We start from the raw sequence: 14240 nt of genomic DNA on the forward strand, positions 1-14240 counted from the left end.
GCCGCAGCCTGGTACTGTCTCGCAGAGGGAATGCGGTCTGAATGACAGCACGAGGGTTTGTATTCAACACAAGCATTTCAAATGTGCTGACAGCAGTGACAAAACTCTTCAGACCTTCTGTCCTGTCTTTTTCCTTTTCACAGAACAAAACAGTAAAATTGCAAGTAAACATGTCAGAAAGTATAGAAACTGGATTCCAAATTAATATTAATGGAGAAGAAGACCGGGTTCTTTAGCAATGAAGGAAGAATTTCTAGTACCCTTCTTTACTATAGTACATACAGATTTTTAAAAACAAGTTGTGAATTTTTCATAGTTGTTTAGTGTCTGGACTAAGCCTTGGTGAGCATATGAATGCCTGCTCGGGGATGATGCAGCAAGAGATGAGACAGAGGGAATTTTTTGCACTTCTGGCACCAGGCGGTGTTTTTTTGTATACCTCTATAAGCACACATATTTGTGGTGACTGCACTCCTAGTCTTAACCATCACTACTTAAAGATGCTTTAAATGTTTTATCAATTTGAGGTTTCACCATAATTGGACAAAAAAGGATATTATAAATGCACAGCTTGTGGTGTCCCTGATGGGAGGAGAGGTGTATTTTCAGTGAGGATGTCTTGGAATGCAGGGCTTCACTCCAGGTGATCTATTCACCCACAGAATGGACCATTCAGCTGGCAGCATGGCCTGGAAGAGGAAGACAGTTGGTCCATCAGGGATGCTGTCTTGGTCACAGCAGGGCATACTAGGATCAGGTAAAACTCAGGAAACACTGGCATGTTCTTTTTTGTCCAAGTTAAAATTAATACAGAAAGTCTAGGCTTGTTTATCAAAGCTTTTGTAAATCATATGTAAATAAATCTTGTGCAGGTAGAAATGAAGTGGTAATATTGTTCAAAAATAATTACATTGGGAAAAAAATGTAAAAAACCATCCCCTGAAACATGTTTTTTCCATGTTTATTTTTGTATGTTACAGCTTTGTACTATGCTTCTAGTCAAAATAATTTTTTACAGATAACCCAAACAAAAAAACATGTGCCTGTTTGTCTTTTGACCCAGTAAATTAAATCAGCTCATAGAACCTTTCCAAATAGCAGTTTCTACATATATATGTAGAATAAAAAAAAAAAAAAAAATTAAAAATTTAGAAACTAAAAAATTCATTTTAAAATATTTATATTTAATTTATTTTTCATGCAAGCCTTTTAAGTCCTTAATTTTCCCTTCTTGGTCTTTGCAGAGATAAAACTAATTAAACTCAAAACTGGTGGTGTCTCCAGTTGGTGAACCCAGAAGAAGTGGGGCCAACAGCTGCCTGAACTCTGGCATGTCAGGAGCCTGTCACCCCAAGGGACTGGGGGACAGGGCAAAGCATGGGCTGGGAACTCAGCAGAGTGATTTCGTGTCCTGGCTTCAGCTGGAGTGTAGCAGTGCCAGTCTGTGCCAGTTGTGGGAGACACCCTCTTGGGGGGACCAGGGCACCCAGGAATACTGGTTAGTGCCCCTCTGCTCCCCCAGGATCACAGTGGAGCTGCTGCATTAACTCTGTGTGCAGCTCCCATCCCCTCCATGCTATTACCTCATTAATTCTTACTTCTGCTAACATCTGCCCTGCTTCTCCTTAAAAAAAACCCAACACAACCACTGATTTGAAAATTAAGGATCCTTTCACCTTCATGATGGTGAGGTAAAGATACTCCTTGAGGGCTGGGTGTGTGAGTGAAAGCATGGGTGTTATTTCTTACATATGGGACCACCTTGTCACTTCAATAAATGCTGAATCTGAGTATAAGAAGCGCTTGGAGCTTCATGCAGAAGCGTGTTTTTGTTTGCCTGTTCTGTTAGCTATTGTCTAATGTTTCCGTTATGGCAGTATTTTGTTGGATACTAAGTTCCTGTGAGCCCTAGGATGAGCAGGGAGCTATGTGGTGGATTTGAGCAAGCAGGCAGGCATATATTGCAAAAGTGAAACATTAAACAGGAGTTTTGTGTTTCCATTGCAGCTTCTGGCTGCTCTGTAATTTTGAGAAAGATATTTTTAGGAGGATGGGTACTCCTGTTTTGTCTTTGGTATTCCTGTTTACGTTCAAAGTAAGTGAATATTAAAAAAGTAAATCTAAAAAATAGGTTTGTACTGTAGACAGGGTGAAGACCTACTTTCTGTGACAGCTTAATGCTTAAATCCCAGCAAGGCTCACAGTGCCACAAGGGCTTCTGTCTATGTTTTCATAGTCCATGCTGTATCAGACTGCATCATCCCAAACTTAAAAAAAAAAAAAAAAATTAAAAATTTAGAAACTAAAAAATTCATTTTAAAATATTTATATTTAATTTATTTTTCATGCAAGCCTTTTAAGTCCTTAATTTTCCCTTCTTGGTCTTTGCAGAGATAAAACTAATTAAACTCAAAACTGGTGGTGTCTCCAGTTGGTGAACCCAGAAGAAGTGGGGCCAACAGCTGCCTGAACTCTGGCATGTCAGGAGCCTGTCACCCCAAGGGACTGGGGGACAGGGCAAAGCATGGGCTGGGAACTCAGCAGAGTGATTTCGTGTCCTGGCTTCAGCTGGAGTGTAGCAGTGCCAGTCTGTGCCAGTTGTGGGAGACACCTTCTTGGGGGGACCAGGGCACCCAGGAATACTGGTTAGTGCCCCTCTGCTCCCCCAGGATCACAGTGGAGCTGCTGCATTAACTCTGTGTGCAGCTCCCATCCCCTCCATGCTATTACCTCATTAATTCTTACTTCTGCTAACATCTGCCCTGCTTCTCCTTAAAAAAAACCCAACACAACCACTGATTTGAAAATTAAGGATCCTTTCACCTTCATGATGGTGAGGTAAAGATACTCCTTGAGGGCTGGGTGTGTGAGTGAAAGCATGGGTGTTATTTCTTACATATGGGACCACCTTGTCACTTCAATAAATGCTGAATCTGAGTATAAGAAGCGCTTGGAGCTTCATGCAGAAGCGTGTTTTTGTTTGCCTGTTCTGTTAGCTATTGTCTAATGTTTCCGTTATGGCAGTATTTTGTTGGATACTAAGTTCCTGTGAGCCCTAGGATGAGCAGGGAGCTATGTGGTGGATTTGAGCAAGCAGGCAGGCATATATTGCAAAAGTGAAACATTAAACAGGAGTTTTGTGTTTCCATTGCAGCTTCTGGCTGCTCTGTAATTTTGAGAAAGATATTTTTAGGAGGATGGGTACTCCTGTTTTGTCTTTGGTATTCCTGTTTACGTTCAAAGTAAGTGAATATTAAAAAAGTAAATCTAAAAAATAGGTTTGTACTGTAGACAGGGTGAAGACCTACTTTCTGTGACAGCTTAATGCTTAAATCCCAGCAAGGCTCACAGTGCCACAAGGGCTTCTGTCTATGTTTTCATAGTCCATGCTGTATCAGACTGCATCATCCCAAACTTCTTTTGCATTGGCCGTTTTTCTAGAATAGGAAAAGATCATTTACAGATTTTTAGAGTAACAGTTTGTACAGAGAATTGCCTAACTGTTTTGTGGAAAGCTTTATCTTCTATGTGTTTGTTTGAAAGTTGATACAACTGTTGCTTTTTTGTTTTAGCTTTACCTTGGATCCAGCATTATATTGAATCTAAAGTGAGCTGTTTAGGCAGGGCAGGCACTTTGTTAGCTGATTAAACCCAAAGGTTTTGTGTATTTGACTACTAATTGTAATTGGTGTCCGCCGTAGTAAGCTAGAATGGCAGTAAGAAAACAGGCTCTGTGCCTATAGAAACACAGCACAGTAGTGGTACATTGAATATTTTATTCTTGACATCCTGTAGTTAGATGCTTCTAACTAAGCATTTTTCTTTAAGTAAAAATATTAAATCTAAAAATTAAACATTTACTATGCATTCAGAAGGTCTACTCTTTCTTTGTTTCTTGGTTGTGGAAAAATGCCGTGATTTAAAATTTTATTTTTCATGTGAAACAAATATCTTGATTTCTGTTTTAACAAGTATTTAGTTCAGTATGAGATTTCCTTTTATTTGTTCTGTGTTAGAAATAAGGTTTAAACAGTAAAGTTATAGCAGTGTAAAAAGGAATAGCATTATTGTTTTCCATCCTGGTATACCTCATCTAAAGAAGAGCATGCAACCACTTGAAAATGTATTGTACTATGGTTAGAACCACTTAAAAAAATCATTCAATATAGAATAAGTAACTCTTTTCCTTACACTTTTAATCCTGATTTAACACAATTTAATTATTTAGAAGAAAGTTATTGTAAAAAATATGGTTATGCAGCATTAAAAAACTGGACACTTAATTGTCTGCATGTCCCCTGTCATCAATAGTATTGCACACTCTGGGAAAAGGAAGAAGCGAGTTTGGCCTTCAAAACAGTATTTCTCCAAGAAAAGCTGAGTCGCTAACCTTCAGCATAGATTTGACCATCTCTAGGAAGACTCAGCAGTTGTGCAATATGGTTTTGTTTTAACTGTGCATTTAACTTGTTGATATGCTGTTTGAACAATTCTGTGTCTTACATTTTCTGCTTTCCTTTAATGTTATTTCCAGGGTCAGCGTCTTTTTGAAAAATTGCTTGAACTGGCATCCCGAAATATTGAGATAAAACTAGTGAGCGATATACTTCCTGTGGAATCAAAGGTATTAAACGACTTGAAAACAAAGGGTAAGACCGAGGTCTTTATGTTATTATGCCATTGACTAATACATAATGTTCCTTTTACTTAAAATGCAGACTCAGATGATGTATAAAATGCAAACTATTGGTTTAGCACTGTTACCTATAACCCCACATCTTTCTCTGGTTCATAGTGATCAAAAATCTGAAACTCTGGTACTGGAGTTGGAGTAGATGCTTGCAGCTGGTCAAAAAGGTGGTGCAGTGATTACATAGGTATTTAAACTCATCATAGCCATTCTAATGGTAGGCAACATAACCTGAGAGACTGCTTTCATACCTTGTGGGACAAGATCATTTCCTCAGTAATGGCAAAATTATTTAATAAAAAACATGTTTATGGTACTGACGATTCTGAAGCACTGGAGTAGACCAGTCAGATTCAGCCAATAGGTTTTCTGTGCTATGTATATTTCTTAGGCACTTGCTTTCCTAATCATTGTTTTGAGGTTTACAATCCCTGTCTGAAGAGGGATTACACACTAGTGCTATGTGACTAAACTTGCTTTATGTAAAACTGTGTGGAAAAATAGCAGAGAGTTTAAGATATGCTGAAAGAAATTAGAATCTTTTAGGAGCTCTAACAATCTCACACTTGTCCTGAATAATAAATGCTAATTATCTCTATAATCTGATGAAAGTATGACTTTTTAAAGGTTGGATACATTTTTCAAAGAGCAAAAAGAAACTATATATTTTCATGGTGATCATTTTTGAAACAGAATACTATATGGATCACAAAGAGAATTCTAAAAAATGAAATAAGCAAAGCAGTTGCTATATGTAGCAGCACTCTAACATTGCATGTCTGTTTAGGGTAAAGAATAAAGAAAAACCTTTTCCAACAAAAATCAGTTTTTATTTGTTTAAATTCCTTGTAATCTCCTGACTAGGCAAGTAAAAGAAAATTACTAATGGAAGTCCTAGTCCCTTAAAGAGATAATCTTTTGATCAAGACTAATATGTTACTTAAATGTAATAACTACAGAGACTTGTCATTTCAGAACACTGCCTATTCCAGGACTTTGATTATTTCAGTTATGTAACCAAAAGTGATAGCCATCCTTTGATAACCAGTAAGAATACATCAGCCTTGTCAGACATCTGTGAAGTAAGGAATTATCTTTTTCTGATTTGTTGAAAAAGAAATAGATGTTTTAATACAATGGCCGTGAAACTGTCTTTGAAAACATGTTTTCTTTTCCCTATGATTCTAACGTCCCAAGTTCCTACCAGTCAGAGATGAGAGGTAGGGCCTGTACCTGACTTGATATACCTGACAATAGATATTTTATCTATCATTTATGAAATACCCAATATCAAAAGCTGTCCTCTTTCAAAAAAAGACAAGCGAAATTTTTAGCTAGAAAAGGGAGAGATATTTGTCATTAACGCTTCCTTCACTTTATGTGAGCATGTCAGACCTGGGAGCTTTTTGAACAAACAGAACAATTTTACTAGCTTCAGTTTTCCTTATGCCTTGTTCAGATTTATAACACAGGAAATTTTAGAGTATTCAAATGAAGTGATCAATATATTTGAGAGCTCTGAGCTACAAGGAATCTGAGAAAATTGCTTTTATATAGTAATTCTTGGGAATTTTGCTGTCATTTTCTTTGAACCTTGTAATTGTCTATATCATTGCGTACTGTTGGCCTTCAAAGGTTAATATTATAACTCACTGATTTTTCTCACTATGAATGAGATTTTTTCTCATTTCATATTTTGTTTTACTAATATCTATAAATTCTGGTATTTTTGTTAGATTGTCCTGATTATTACATTGTGATCGCTAGCTCTGTTGCAAGCCTTTCATCTGCATTTAGGTTTGCTGTTTGTTTTTTATCTCCAGAAAAGCTAGGTAAATCTTTATTTGTTTTTGTGTTCCTGAAAAGAGATGAGTTAGTTTTAACAGTCGATCAGATTTAATTGTCTTAATTTTATGTTGAAATGAGCAGAGCTTTTATGAACAGCAGATTCATGTTCTGCTTGTGTCAATTAGAAGTTAACTGTCAGGCGAGCTTAAAAAAAAAAAAACTACCCCTATTTCCAATAATATTAATAACACAGTAAATAGAAAAAGTAAAAATGTATCTATATTAGCCTTTGTCATGTCTGCTGGAGAAAAAAACCTACTGTTACCTGCTGCCATTGTTTTAGCTGAGGACAAACATACCATTAAGCTTTCCTATTCTATCCCAGAAGATCTGTCTACTAAAAAAATTAATCTCTTCGCTTGTGAGGCACTGGCCACCTGCATCCTCAGGAATCAGTTCAGAATTGATCCTTGAAATGGAACTGTGCATCATCATTTGGACATGTATATTCATGAAAATCGCTAATTTTATTTTTTTTCTGTGCAACTGGTCAGATTTGTCTTAGAAAGTATGCCAGGCACCTTTTTTTAATAGAAATGTTCCTCTTGTGGGAAAGAAAGTGGTAAATACATCAATAGCTCAGCCAAATTTTGAAGCTTCTCAAGATGGAGAACCAGAATACGTTTGGCTGAACGGACCCAAACTCCCACTTGCGGTATCTGTCTGAATTAGGCAGAGTCCAAGCACGATTCTGTCTTTCACCAGCTGATAAACTTAGCTGATTGTTTCTAAGCAGCAAATATGCTTGGAGCCTGAGCCATGGGCAGTAGCCTGGAGTGAGAACAGATGCATTTGGGGCTCTTGGAGTTCTGTGCCTTCCCGAGCCTGCCTTCGCCGGGCTAGGTAAGCACAGGCTAGCCTCTTCCTTCTGAGGCAGACTCTATGTGAGAGCCAGACTGTTTCCAGGTGGTGGGCTGTCCTACTAAACGTGAGAGACGGTTGCTCTTGCAGAGAGCAGGTGGAAGTGCCTTGCCTTTCTTTTCAGCAGACGGGGTGATCAGTACCCCTGAGCTGTGTCCCTATGCTGTGCAGGCTGGTTTCTGGGGTCAGGATGAGGGATAATTTGGTGTCAGCCCCAGGATGTACCAGTTGTTATACTGCCCGGGAACCTTTAAGGATGCTGCAGTTTTGCAGAAAGCAGCTTTGATAGACCTTTTCCAACCCAGGGGTGCATCCTAGAGTCCTCCCTACACATTCTTCCTCTGCAGCAGCCATCCCTGATTAACAGAGGAGACAGTTGAAAACTGACTTCAGATTTGAACTGATGGGGTAAGATAAAGGATAGCTTATGTGGATGGGAGAGCAGAATTGAACTGATGTAGAGTAAAATAAAATTAATAATTTACAGTTGCGATATTAGTTCAGATATCTGAGCTAGCTGTGAACCTTGAGGTTTGTCACTACTGTTAAACCTTTTTTTTGGTCATGTCTTTGTTATACTGACTCACTTGAGTTAACTGTAAAACAGGGTATCTTGATTACAGAAGTAGTCTAGCAGCTGCAGCTTGAAACATGGATTGATTTACTGTGCTAACACATAACATACCTAAAGCTGGGGTGATAGGAGCCTCTGAGTGCTGAGATAATGTACATTTGGTAATAATTGTTGCGCTGTGGGAGTGTTTTTTAGTTGCAAAATTAAGCATGTGGAAATGAAGAACTACTAGCCCCAACATTTATTTATGATAGACTTTAATTACATTATCAGATGCTATATTTTGCATAGGATACCTGGCTGGTACTTACTATAATCTTACCACATTAATCACAAGTTTTTCCCGTGTATTGAATGAGAATAGATCAAACATTTAGTGCCTAAGGCTCATTCAGGAGATATTATTTCTGCTGGTAATGGCTAAAATCTTTTTTAATCTTCATATTTAATGTATGTCTCCAGGCGTTCTTTATTGCACATCTGCCAGATCCTGCACTGAATGCAGAATGATTAATTTCCTCATAGGCTTTTCCATGCTGCTTCTCACTGTGGTATCTGAGCACTCCGCAAATACAGTATTAATGAATTTCTTTTTACAACATGACTGTTAGGTGAGGTCACTTGCTGTTTCTGTCTCTCAGGGACAACTAGGAATTATTAATGGCAGCACAGGCACCAAAAGCCAGATCTCAGCATAGTCATAATTAAAAAAAAAGAAAGGTATATTTGTAATTTTAAAAAATCAACCATGTGTGACAGTTCTCCCCGCTCACGTTGTCAAAATTATTAGTAAACAGGCTATAAACTATGATGTTATTTTTGTAGGACCTTTTCTAATGTGCAGTCCTAGGGTGTGAAGTCGTCCTTCTCTATAATCAATATCAAAGCCGTATTTCATTTTCACATATTTATACAAATACTAAGCATATATGTACCAATCTCTTTTGCCTGTAAGCAAAATTTGGCTCACTGTATAAACAAACATGTTCTTCTTTGTCCTCCTTGCACTGTGACAGTAGCTTATTAATGCTTGTTTTCAAGGTTATTGTTTTAGCCTTTTCTCAGCTGTGCTTCGGTCTACTAGATTGAAACATTTCTTGTAACCCTCCCACTCCTTGCACATAATTATGTGCTAGTCTTTGTTCTTCAGTAACATTTGAATAGTATTGTCTCCAATTAGCAGGTTGTTGTATCATTTCTTACGTGTACAGACTCTAAATCCGTTACTAATTGCAATCTTATTTTAGCTGACAACATTCATGCTTTTTAAGACATGCCAAAGGATTTCCTTTCTTCAATTTGCATTGCTTAATTCCTTTTCTACTTGCTTCCTGCCCCCCCCTTTTTAATTTTTTTTTTCCTTTTTACTCCCTTTTCATGAATCATTTTTCATATATTTTCAAGAAATGTTTTTTGTTTTGTCAGTGCTGACTGAGGCAGATTTGAAGAGAGGAGTCTGTTCGTGTCACAATGTGATTTAAAAAATAAAAATCAGCTAACTCAACTAATAGCTATTGAATGTTAGTATGAAACTGGAGAATAATAGAAAGTCTTTGTGCTAGGGCAGGATCTAATCCCTAGACCACATGTGCAGCTGTTACTCACTGAGCAGTTAGTGCACAGGATTACCCTCTCTCTTAACCAGCTACAACAAAACCAGAGAAACAAAGAAGTTCTGTTATTGCAGGGAGACAAAGAAATTAGTAGAAAGTGGAGCTCTAGAAGTGTTTTGTGCTTTTATTTGTGTTCTTTAGATTGCAAACACTAACAGATACCATTCCGTGACAAATAAAATAAGTTTATATCCACGTAGCTGCATGATTCCAGTCTCCTCTTTGCCTTCCCCACTATATGTTGTACCTGCCTTCTTCCTTGCACCAGTGATCATGTGGTAAGACAGTTCAGGTGGCTGATTTGGCTACAGACTGTTTCTTTCTGGCTGGCTTAGTTGTCACTTGCATTAGATTTGCGCATTATTCAGTGTATGATCTCACAGGTGTAAATGCTGGGTTAACACAGAGACGGGAAACATGGAGCTGGAGTTGGCAAGGGAAGTAGGACCACTGGAACCTGGCTTAAATAGGCTTGATCTGATGTGGCACCAGAAAGTTCAGAGTTCATGTAATGCCTAGTGGTTTGGGGTTTTCCTGTACTGTTGTTTTAATGAAATTGTTGCATGGAGGATAGCAATAGTGAATATGATTTATATATCAGCTGAAATGTGTTTGGTCCCATATTCTGTCTACTGTTGACACACTTAATGTGCTGCATAGTTTTAGAGCTGTGATGCTTGTGGGACATGACTAATTTTTACCTTTGGACACAAACATGTTCCCTTTCCCTGTCTGTTTGTGAGGGAATGGGAAGATGATGTCATATTATTAACATTATAGAAGGACTGAAAAACTTGTGTTATGCCATAGAAAAGATGGAGATCACTTGGGATCATCAGTCCAGCTTGGTATGGAAAAGATAAAGATATAGAAGAAAGAGAGGGCATTTCCTGATAAGTTTCTCTCAGCCTAAAACACATTTGGGTTGTGAGAGACTTGGGGTTTTGTGAAAGCCATTGGTAGGGTAAACCATGATGACATCGATTTACATTCAGCCCAGAATATTTGTTTTCAGTATTAGAGAAAATGTTCCAAATATGGGGACAGTGGACTGTGAGCAGATTATGAAAGAGCTATCACTGGCAATTTGACGAAGAAAGTAGATAAATGAAGAGTGGCCTCATAAGTATTTGGCTCTGGTGCATGGGAAAGGCCCAGACTGGTTTCTAAAGCAGTTTTAATAGTTCCTTATTGATTTGGAAGGAGAACATAAATTTATGTGTTTAACTACATTCATCTCAACATAGGAAAGATTTTTTTTTACAGTAAGAACAATCATTCACTGGAACAACCTCCCTAGGGGCATGGTAGAGTCTAAAGCACTGTAGGTTTTCAAGATGTGACTGGACAGGGTGCTAGGTGATCTCATTTAGGCTCCCTTTCCCACAACAGGTTTGGCCAGATGATCTTCTGAGGACCCTTCTAATCTGGGCTTTTCTATGCTTCTATGATTCTAAGTAAGGTTCAATTCCTCTTCATGTGAACATAATGTTGAGAATCAATGTGAAAACTCTGCAAAGTCTAAAAATAAAATACGCTCCATTCATAAAATGGGAAACTGGAATCCTGAAGCTCAGTCTCAAAGGGATTTTTGCCTGTCCAGATGGCCAGTTTTTGCACAATGTACCATGAAAATAATATTATCCGATACATGCTCCACAAGAGTGCCCTTGAGAGCTGAAGGTCAGCTGATGGTTTTATGCAAGATATTGAATGGAGTAGTTCCATTGCTTTCTTGATCAGTCTGCATTCTCCAAGACTACATGAGACAGAAGGGTTTTCAAGATGGGATAAGCTTCTGCTCAGCAGTACCAAAAATAAAATAGACTATTTTTTTCCTATGATTTTTCAGGAATAAGTAAGTAGGATTCTTTGAGAGGACCAGTAGACTAGGCATGATTCCTCCTCAAGGAAGCAAGTAATTTGGATCTGAGTTTCATAGAGTTAAAAAAAGGGGGATGAGAACAGAGGGGCAGAAATCCCTGCTCCTATTACTTTCAGATTTTAAATGTTGACATTTTTCTACAACTCTGCCTAAGCCATACCTTAAAATGAGAGCGTTCAAAAGGCAGTTAGTGAAAATTGTACTGGCAAGGCCTTTGGCATCTGATTTTTAAATTCATTTTTATATTTTTATTTATTATGAGTCAGAACTTATTCTTTTTTATTATTATTTTATATTCCTTGGGTACCCACAACAGAGCAGGTGCGTGCTTTGATTCAGATTTTATTAGTTGCTGCTGGATAGTGTTTCCTGATATGTTCTTGATAACTTTCAGCCTGTGACAAGCAACCTTAAAGTCAATTCCAAGATGAAAGATCTCATTATGTTCTTTTCCTCTTAGAACCTGCATAATACCTTTGACAGAGTTCTGCATAATGAGAAATACCGAGCAGAACTTCCAAAACTAGTTGTATCCCATCTGAAAAGAAAGAAGAAGGTACCAGTTTTGCGTCAGATTCAAGCATTTACCTAACATCCAGGCAACACTAACATGCAGAAGCTCCTGTTTGCTTGGGTTTTGGGTAAACATCTTCCTTTTTAGGCACCTACACTCTCTTACCTCAGTTTATCTTGAGAAGTGTACACACATCCACTAACATATTGATAGCAGGGAAATGTTCGACATTGGTTTTGTGCCTAAATCCCATGAGAACTCATGTGCAATGTTTCTCATTTGTTTCAGTTGGGGAGCTAGACCCTGCAATGTAAGGTAAGCCTTGTCCAACTTTATGAAATGTGGCTGAAAAGAGCAGGTGGGCAGCATTTTTGTTACATCTTTGACATGCGTACAGAGAATGTCTTTGACACAGAGCATCAGCGTGAGTAGCAGAAGATAAGGTTAAAAATCCTGCTCTGTCTGAAGGCTTCTAAATTGTCAACTTGAAGAAGAGCTGTCTGTCTTACCAGACACCTGACAGAAAGCAAATCGTTTAAGCTAATAAAACATTGTAAAACAGAATTTGCATTCACAAAGGATTGGGAAGTGCAGAGAGTATTCTGTAGTGGCGCTCCCTTGGTCCCTCCTATTTGAGATCTATTGGTTTGCAGAAAATCTTATAATGTCTGTCTGCATTTAAAGATAACTCTATAGTAGTCGCACATTCATTTGGGATGGAAGAAACCTAGCCTCCAGCCCCTGCTCTGCTTCTGCTCCTTCTCTTGCCACCAGATATATTTTGAAAAAAATGTCATGCCCTTATTTCTGAAAGAATTATTTTAAGCTTCTGATTGTAGGATGGGATTTTGAAACTTCATTAGAGAATTGATCCTTCTGTGCCATTCCAAATGAGGGACTGGGGTAAACAACATACATTGGCATTGCCTGCTGCCTAGTTTAGATGTCTTTTAGCTCAAAAAAAAAGAAATAACCTGCTGATAGTCCAATTTTTATTATAGGTTGTATAAGAAACTAGATGCCTAATCTGGGAATAAAACTTCCACTGGTCACACAAATACCCCCAAATTAGGCACCATAATAGATCACAATGTGAAACAGTTTATTTTATGAGTCTGGAGCCCACCAACTTTTAGAATATTTAGGTTTGGCCTGCTTTATAGACTTCTCTAGCACAAGAGAATTAGCAGTATGAGGCTGTCACATCCACAACCAATAGAGGAAAAAAAAAACCCAACAAACCAACCAACCAACCAAAACCTCACCATAATTTACATTCTGAAGGCAACTGGGGCCTTGAGTTGTGCTGGCTTGTTTTGCAAAGAGGGAGAGGGGGAAAAGGTGAATTTAAGCCAAAATCTGTGTGCCCACCAAAGCTGGATATGCAAGCAATAAACTGTAATTCTAAGCTCTACAGCATCTATGCCTATAGACTTTACTTAGAAATTAATATGTTTGCTGAGAGGAAAAGGACAGTACCCTCCCATTGGTAATGTGTACTTTTGCATTGTAAAACACCAGTCGCATGCTTTTCAATATCTGTAGCCATTGTTTCAAAGACCCATAAGTAAATAACACTACATTTTTTCTTGATGAATTAAGGCTGGATGTATTGTAAGGCACTTTAAAGATGCTAGGTGTTTAGTAGAAACAATATCATAATTATTCTTCTTTGAAATTTGTAAACAAAAAAGTCTTTCACGGTAGATTGATCAGTATTTTAGTACGTAACTTCAGTTTGCACATGTCATTGCACTTGAGTCTGTTACTAACGTGTGTGTATTTGTGGATTTGGCAGAAATGGGTACTTTTGTATTTCATAAGCGCCAGCATGACTATGAGTGCTGATAATCGGCCGTCTTCTGAACAGCCAAATTGCTTTTGTCTGGTAGCAACTGGTCAGGCCCACTGTGGCAGGTTCATACCACAGGGATCACCTCCAAATCTTCCTTGATAGTTTACATGCTGGAAGGGATTTTTGCTGTATGGAAGTAGTTGGTTTGAGTCACTGACACTTTTTAGTACAGAGAAACCAATAACGGATGGCATTAGCAGAAATTAGTTGCGACATTTTTAAAACATATGGATAGCATGCAAGTTCCTACCTACAGTTAATGGGAAGTGCTGGTAAGAGCTGCCAGGGCCATCTGAGCTCAGAAAAAATTTGTTTGGTCGCTGTGCTCCCTTTGCAGAAATTTTGGCACCCCATACTTTCTCCTGTATGCAAAAGCACTAACACTATCTCATCCTGAAAA

At 38.1% G+C, this 14240-nt stretch overlaps 1 protein-coding gene across 2 annotated transcripts in view; it reads left to right on the top strand.

Moving 5' to 3' along the window:
* PLD5 (phospholipase D family member 5) overlaps window positions 1–14240 on the top strand; it is a 166804-nt gene that overhangs the window by 107119 nt on the left and 45445 nt on the right. For both annotated transcript variants that reach the window (XM_014951197.1, XM_014951198.1), the window contains exon 4: window positions 4535–4649. In XM_014951197.1, coding sequence (XP_014806683.1) covers window positions 4535–4649 — 115 coding nt within the window. The remainder of the gene's footprint in view (window positions 1–4534; window positions 4650–14240) is intronic.

The sequence above is a fragment of the Calidris pugnax genome, unplaced genomic scaffold (assembly GCF_001431845.1).
Source record: "Calidris pugnax isolate Ruff unplaced genomic scaffold, ASM143184v1 scaffold24, whole genome shotgun sequence".
Taxonomy (NCBI): domain Eukaryota; kingdom Metazoa; phylum Chordata; class Aves; order Charadriiformes; family Scolopacidae; genus Calidris; species Calidris pugnax.